The 8,587-nt window shown below is 35.1% G+C and overlaps 1 protein-coding gene across 1 annotated transcript in view; it reads left to right on the top strand.

Moving 5' to 3' along the window:
* The window catches only part of LOC112162213 (coiled-coil domain-containing protein 6), a 17,779-nt gene that overhangs the window by 4,025 nt on the left and 5,167 nt on the right, over positions 1–8,587 (top strand). Inside the window, exons 5-7 of the mRNA XM_024297955.2 lie at positions 1,601–1,761; positions 2,397–2,553; positions 7,803–7,903. Of these exons, the coding sequence (XP_024153723.1) occupies positions 1,601–1,761; positions 2,397–2,553; positions 7,803–7,903 (419 nt within the window). The remainder of the gene's footprint in view (positions 1–1,600; positions 1,762–2,396; positions 2,554–7,802; positions 7,904–8,587) is intronic.

Raw genomic sequence — 8,587 nt, 5'->3', positions numbered from 1 at the left:
CAAAGCATAAATATACTGCCCCCCCCCATGTCTAAAGTAAATCTTAAATGAAAAAGTTAAATTTAACTTTCATTATTTTTTGGTATTAATTGTAGTATTGACACTAGCTGTGGGAACATTTAAATACTTAAAACAAATATTATTATCCGTATTACATGTGCAGTTGAGGCACTGCCAGCCCCGCTTGTCCTGGTGATTTTTGACCCTTTTGGCTTGCCGTACTGCCTTACTCTGACAGCACGTCTGTTACAAGAGCAGTGGAGTGAAGATCAAAACCCAGACATGCTTTTATCCAGCTCCTCAAAATTAACATTCCTCAGTATCATCGTCCTTCACGACGAGTTCCAGAAAAGGTTTTGATGGAAGCTCTGCCCACACGCGGCGGCAGCAGCTTCAGGTTAACAGAGTTTCTAACACAAGAAACACTCTAAGGAGAGATCAACGACTGAATCTAAAATAACTACAGTTATACGAGTGAACGTCCACAAAAATTAGAGTGATTTCAAACAGAGGATGTTCTCTAATATTCTTATCGGAAGAAGTTTCACGCCTTTGCACATCTGGCAAAACAAACGCCGTTTGTCATCGTTTCAAAGTGTTCCTGTGATAATCTGTGGAGATACTGAAGTTTCACTGAGCGCTTGGTTTACTTTCATGCAGCCCAATTCACTTTCACTTTATGGCGTTAGATTTATTGTTTTTTCTTGTTATAAATGTTTCTTAATGTTTTCTGATTTAATTTTTATTGCTTTTTTAAAATACATCTCAATTCTGTTTACTGTCTTTTTTTTGGATCTTTTTGTTTTTTGTAGAAGAAATCTATCATTCGGTTTGGGGAAACTTGACACTATAGTTCATTTTTTTATTGTTTTACCGTTTAGTTTATGAGCAAACCTTTAAAACATCTGTAATTTCACCTCTTCACCACTAGGGGCGCCCATGTTCATAAACAGGAAACGGTTTATTCATTGTGATGAATGTTTTTCATTTATTTTACCAAAAGCACTCAGGAAAAAACATTAATATGCTTTTACTGTTTGTACATTGTTTACTTTCTTGTTACTTTCTCACTTTAGCTCAGATTCAAATTTCTTTTCTTTTAAATCTCTGTGGTTTTTCCAAGAAATTGTCTGTCTTTTACTTTCTTTTCTCGGTTTCTTACCACAGTGACCTAAATCTACGTCTGTACTTCACCTTCAGAAATACCCGAGCCTACGAAAGCAGTCTGACAAATCTGAGATCAGCAGCTGTTTTCACATGAATTTATTTGAGGATTTTTTTTCTCATTTATCTCAAATTAAAAAAAAATATTATAAAATGTAAATATTACTTAAAATATTGCTTACTTTTGGTCATTTTGTCATTTATTTATAAGCGTTTTAGCAGCATTTTGCAAATTTTTGGACATGAAATAACTCAGTTTATGTGTTTAAAACTTAATTTTCTCCAATATAATTGTAAAAGAATTAAGGTTTAATTTGAAAAATATCTTTAGTAGAAAAGTAGGCTAAAGTTTTTTAGCATAACGCTTTCAAATTGTCTTGAATTTTAAGGTTCAATAACAGTAATCTTGCGTTTGCTTTGTTTCTTGCTAAATTAGAATCCTTCAGGAAAAGTTGGACCAGCCCGTGTCGGCTCCGCCTTCCCCGAGAGACGTTTCCATGGAAATAGACTCGCCGGAGAACATGATGCGGCATATCCGCTTCCTCAAGAACGAGGTGGAGAGGCTTAAGAAGAGCCTGCGAACCACTGAGCTCCAGCGTAAGTGTCCGACCCATTACCCGAGACCTACACGACCACAGATCCTAACCAAGGATGTAATTGGAGACTGGAGAACAACAATAGAATATAATTCTTTTCACTGTTTCCTACTTTAAATGGAAGAAACAGGAAGTGATGTTGAATTGTTTTGACACTGTTTGCAGCTTTTGAGTTTTATTTTTACCCTTAAACATTTACTCTTTCAGTTACTTTTCATTTAAATGTATGTTTTTAGCTTCATAATTAAAGTTAAGTTAGAAAAATATGATATGTATCAAAAAATCAATAAAAAGCCTTTCTATCTTTTGTAAAATAAGTTCTAAATTTAAAATGGCTTTTAGTAAAAGTGTAATTACACCTTCTGACCACTATAGGGAGATATACATTCATATGACTCAAGCATTGATATGATGCAACCATAAACTTCTGAGTGTGTTTATTGTTTCTCCTAACTTGTTTATGATCGGTTTTGACCCACTTCCTGCAAATGTGATAAATGATGTTAAGATAAAACAGTTTACCTCTATTCTAGTCAAATATATTGTTTGTTTTCTTGTTTTTTATGTCATATAAATGTGGAATTTCTATCCTGTGATACCGATGTTAGTGATATAGTATTCTTTCTCCTCTAACAGACACGGAAAAGCGCGCTCAGTACATCGAAGAGGAGCGTCAAATGAGGGAGGAGAACATCCGGTTGCAGAGGAAACTCCAAAGAGAGATGGAGCGCCGGGAGGCTCTGTGCCGGCAGCTGTCGGAGAGCGAATCCAGTCTGGAGATGGACGATGAAAGGTAGACGGAGGAGCAGTCGCTGAACAAATGATCCAGGCTTGTTACATTGTTGACATTTACATGAACCAGATGTCAAGGATTTCTGCTTTGGTTTGTTCAGAGCAATCTGATCGTCAGCTTGAAAAAATGAAAATTTCATGGAACACATTTAAATAATATGCAAAAAACAAAAGATGTTGGTGCAGCTTTTGAGTGTATTCAGACTGGACACATTTGGTTCAACTAAAGTGAATCAGAGTTCGTTTCCAATCGGACCGAACTTCCGTGTGCCCTAAAGTTCCTCAGTCTTATAGAATTCTCTCTCAGAGCAGATTAACTGGACCAAAGTGGCCACCGTAGCTGGTAGTCACGTGATGTAAACAGGTTAGTAATAAAGTGACTGTTGAGCTGACAGAGCATTAAAGAGGAAATAAATGGTCCAACTGTCTACTTGTTAGCTGAAAAAATAAAAAAAAACGCTTCTTACATGCCTTTCTGTTACCTGCTGTGACGTCATGCCAAAGGCTAGCTTGTAGCTTGAGCTACCTTGTAGTTCAGCGACTCATTGAAATGTGGTCGGGTGAATGCAGGTGCATAAAAACAGCTTTATAATGTGATACACGTTGCTTCTCACTCTATATCAGGGGTGTTAAACTCAGTCACACAAGGGGCCAAAATCCAAAACACACATTAGGTCGCGGGCCGAGCAGGATGAACATTTACTGAACACTCTAAAACCAAGTTTTTAAAACTTAGAAACTAGTGTGAGTGCTTTGAGCTGAATTTGGTCGCTGAAGATGCTGATAGCTGAAAATGCTGTAGCTGATAGACGGCTAAAATATTAGCTAAATGCCAAATTAGCCTAAAAAAAACTTAGGTTAGCTAAAACAGCTAGCAAGTAGCTGAAAAAATAACTAAAATAGCTAAAAACGCTGAAGCTGAAAAAGCTAAAGCTAATAGCTGAAAAATCACTGAAGTTTATGTACGCTAAAATATTGGTTAAATGCCAAATTAGCCTTAAAAAAACCCTAGGTTAGCCAAAACAACTAGCATGTAGCTGAAAAATTAGCTAAACTTAAAAAAATCCTAAAAACTGGAAAAAGCCTAAATGACCCAAAACAGCTAGCATGCAGCTGAAATATTAGCTTAACTTAAAAATAACCATAAAAATCTTAATAAATGCCAAAATAGTCCAAAATGCTAGCAGAATACAAACTTTTAAAACTTTAAAAACTTATTTTTTAACATAATTATGAATAATAAAAAAGGAGGGAATATTATTCCAAAATAAATCAAGTTAAACCTTAGATAACACACATTAGGTCGTGGGCCGTACAGCATAAACATTTACTGAAAACTCTAAAACTACATTTTTAAAACTTAGAAACTAGTGTGTATGCTTTGAGCTGAATTTGGTCGCTGAAGATGCTAGTGCTGATAGCTGAAAATACTGAAACTGATAGACAGCTAAAATATTAGCTAAATGCTAAATTAGCCTAAAAAAAAATAGGTTAGCTAAAACAGCTAGCATGTAGCTGAAAAGAAATAACTAAAAATAGCTAAAAACGCTGAAGCTGAAAGCTGAAAAGGCTAAAGCTAATCACTGAAGCTTATAATAAGCTAAAAATGTTAGTTAAATGCCAAATTAGGCTAAAAAACCTTAGGTTAGCCAAAACAAGTAGCATGTAGCTGAAAAATTAGCTAAACTTAAAAAAAAATCCTAAAAAACTGGAAAAAACCCTAAATTAGCCAAAACAGCTAGCATGTAAATATTACCCTAACTCCAAAACAGCCTAAAAAACGTAAAAAGATAAACCTAAATGAGCCAAAAAAGCTAGCATGTAGCTGAAATAGTAGCTAAACTTCAAAATAACCATAAAAAATCTTAGTAAATGCCAAAAAGTCCAAAAAGCTAGCATAGTACCAATTTTTAAAACTTTAAAAACATACATTTTTAACATAATCATGAATAATAAAAATGCAGGACTATTTTTTTTCAGAGTAAATCAAGTTAAACCTTAAAGAACTTTCAATATTTTCCTGGCAAAAAAAATATATTTTGTCCAAATTATACAAGTTAGAAATAAGCGTAAGATAACATCGGGCAATTACTAACAATAAAATTAAATGATCCGGAGGGCCGGATCCGAACCAAAAAAACCAACAAACTTTCCTATTAAGTACTGCCACAAATTTTTATTTTAATAGTCGACTAATCGGGTCTTGCAAAAATTAATGTAAAGCACACGTCTTAATCATCAGTAGCTTTAAACTAACTAAAAATAAAGACAAAAAAGATGTAATTCTTTAATAAGGCTCACGCCGCTTTTTGCCTTCAAAATCTGCTGGAACGATCGTGAAAACAGTTGAAAAGTTACGGTATAATAAAGATTTTGTGTTTAAGCGTCACCAGCGAAGCCTCAGGTGTTAAACTGTTGAAACAAGTGAGGTAAAGATAAAGTTTTTGTCTCACTGACTCAAATATAAAAAAGTGTATTTAATTTAGTCTCAACCTTCCATTTGGTTCGTATTCAGACTGATGTAAAGAAAACCACATGACTAAAGATCTCTTCACTCATTGGCCAGGAACTACAAGGGTCCAGCTGCTTTGCCGTGTTTGTCGGAATAGTTCAGAGATTCAAACGTTATATTTCGCGGACCAATTTAGTATCGAGGTCAGGTACAAGACTTTTTACTGCCTCTTTAGTACAGCAAAAGCTGATAAGTGTTTATGACATTTAGATAGTCGGGAAAACAACATCAACAATGTGTGTCCCTTTAGAAGTTGTTTTTATGAGCCTGCCTTCATCCAACCACATTTTGATGAGTTGCTGGGTCTTATTGTTGTGGTGTTGTTTTTAAGAGAAGCGTTTTCAGTCGTCTTAGAATAAACGTTCTAACAAGTAAGCACTTTTTTCCTGTTTATCAACTAGAGCTGCCACGATTAGTCGACTAATCGACTAATTTAATAATCGATACTTTATGTTATATGGAGTGTAGTAAAGTTGAAAGTTAGAATGTGGTTATGCTAGCTTTTTGGACTATTTTGGCATTTATTAAGGTTTTTTTAGGCTAATTTAGAGTTTAGCTAATATTTCAATCACATGCTAGCTGTTTTGGCTAATTTAGGCCTATTTTTAGTTTATTGGGGTAATTTGGCATTTAGCTAACATTTTAGCCGGGTATTAGCTCCAGCGTTTTTAGTTATCAATAAGAGCTACCACTATTAAAATAGCTTATGACTAATTTAATAGTCGATTAGTCGTTACTTTATATTATATGGAGTGTGTAATAAAGTTGAAGTTAGAATGACACTGCTAGCTTTTTGGACTATTTTGGCATTAAGATTTAGGCTGTTTTGGAATTGTGCTAATATTTCAGCTACATGCTAGCTGTTTTTGCTAACCTAGGCTAACGTTTGTTTGTTTTTTAGGCTGTTTTGGAATTTGGCTAATATTTCAGCTAAATGCTAGCTGTTTTAGCTAACCTAGGCTAACGTTTGTTTGTTTTTTAGGCTGTTTTGGAATTTGGCTAATATTTCAGCTAAATGCTAGCTCTTTTGGCAAAAACTGATTTTTTTTGTTTGCTTTTTAGGCTGTTTTCAAAATTTTCTAATATTTCAGCTACAAGCTAGCTGTTTTTGCTAACCTAGGCTAACATTTGTTTGTTTTTTAGGCTGTTTTGGAATGTTGCTATTATTGCAGCTACATTCTAGCTGTTCTGGTTAACTTAGACTTTTTGTCATTTTTTTAGGCTAATTTGGCATTTAAATATTATTTTAGTTGGCTATCAGCTTCAGCATTTTCAGCTATTAGCTTTAGTGATTCAGCACTTTTAGCTATCAATTTCAGCATCTTCAGCTATCGTCACTAGCATCTTTGGAGGCCAAATTCAGCTCACAGCATTCACACAAGTGTCATCGCAGGTAATACTATATATCAAATTTTTAGTTAGTTCAAAGCTAATTATGGTTTGTTTAACATCCACTTTATGCAAGACCTGATTAGTCGACTAATCTGATAAAATAATCGGTGATTAGTTGAATATTAAAATAACTGTTGTTAGCAGCACTATTGACAGTATGACAGTCGTTGCTTTACATTTGTCCGCGGCTCATTGGTTGTTTCATTCCTAGTCTGTTTACGTCACGTGACCACTTTCTACATTGTCCGTTTTTGTCCAATTGTTCCACTCTGAGCGTGGAGTCTATTCAGACTAAAGAGACCAGAACTCAGTCCAGACCACCTCAAAAGATGGGTCAGAGAGCGGTTTATTCAGACTGAAAATTAGTTTTGGATTATAGGCGGAAACAAACTCCGGTTCACTTTTAGAGAACTAAATATGTCCCTAATACCTCTGTGAAGCTTTTGTTTTTGCATTGTTTTGTCATTTTAAATACAAAGAAAGCTTGTTGCACCTAAATCACACCCATTCTATTCATATTTATTTATTTTATAGAATCCGTTCTTCCTAACAATTTAAGGATTGTTTTGGCCCCAAAATTTTAAAACTTAATGGAGACGATATGATATTTTTAGGACACAAAGAAGATCATATTTATTTATTTAGGTTAATTTTACCTCAGAAATGATCTTTCATACATGAACAAACTTAATCTTGGGAACTATTACTGTATCTTAGGATAGTTTTGTAGGAATTTCCAATGGAAAGCTTCCCAAAAGTCTCACTTTTTTTCTTTCGGCTTTGTAACCAAAACAAAGTTGTTTTGTTTTTTTGTTTAAAGTTTTGTCTTTTCATCAACATTTTCTCTTCCTTTGCAGCGATAATAAGTCTCCAGTTGTGTACATACCCATCAGTTTTTGATGTTGTTGCTCAGCTTAGCGTTTAAAAACAAAGTCTGTAACCCGACACCTTCCAGACCTTTGGCTTCAAATGTCTAAACTCCACATTTGGAGGACAGGGTGTGGCACACCTTTGATGTTTAAAACCCTCAGGGCTCCACGAAAAAGGAGAAGGAAAGAAAATGACTAGAGAAAGTAAAAAAAGGGTCTTATTTATAGCACTGACATTTCCACAATGACAAAGAGAACGCTTGTGTTACATCACACTGATGACGAGAGAGTGTATCGCTTTCTAGACCCGATCCAGCAACAAATACTGGTGGGTAACGGTTACCTCCCAGCCTGAACTGGCTACATTGTTGTAAGCTTCAACGGTCGAGGATTTGGTCAAATCTATATTCCTGACACTTTAAACTGTCTTCTCATGTGGCTCCTTTAGAATTCACTCTGCTTCTCTCGTCTTCTCAGGTACTTCAATGAAATGTCTGCCCAGGGCTTGCGTGCACGGACCGTGTCCAGTCCCATCCCCTATACCCCCTCCCCCAGCTCCAGCCGGCCCATATCACCTGGTAGGTTAACGGCTGTCTTTGTTTTGAAGAGTTGATTTGGTTGAAAAGTGACACTTTTCTATCGCCCATATGAAATATATCGTCATATCGCTCAGCACTAGAGCTACCACAAACGATTATTTTAATAGTCGACTAATCACTGATTATTTTTATCTGATTAGTCGACTAATCTGGTCATGCACAAACTGGATGTAAAACACACATCTTAACCATCATTAGCTTTAAACTAACTTAAAACTAGATGTATAGTATTAGCTGCAATAATGCTAATGTGAATTCTGTAAGCTGAATTTGGCCGCTGAAGATGTTCATGCTGATAGCTGAAATTGATAGCTAAAAATGCTAAAGCTAATAAATGAAAACACTGAAGTTGATAACTAGCTAAAATAAGATTTAAATGCCAAATTAGCCTAAAAAACTGAAAAAAAGCCTAAATTAATCAAAACAGCTAGCATGTAGCTGAAATGCTAACTAAACTCCAAACTAGCCTAAAAAAAAAACTAATTTAGGCAACACAGCTAGTCTGTTGCTGAAATATTAGCTAAACTCCAGAATAGCCTTAAAAACAAAAAAACATAAGCTAACCAAACAGCTAGCATGTAGCTGAAATATTAGCTAAACTCCAAAATAGCCTTAAAAACAAAAAACATAAGCTAACCAAACAGCTAGCATGTAGCTGAAATA

This window comes from Oryzias melastigma, linkage group LG15 (assembly GCF_002922805.2).
Source record: "Oryzias melastigma strain HK-1 linkage group LG15, ASM292280v2, whole genome shotgun sequence".
Taxonomy (NCBI): Eukaryota; Metazoa; Chordata; class Actinopteri; order Beloniformes; family Adrianichthyidae; genus Oryzias; species Oryzias melastigma.
Note: the sequence above shows the minus strand (reverse complement) of the source record. Positions and strands in the feature narration are given on the sequence as shown.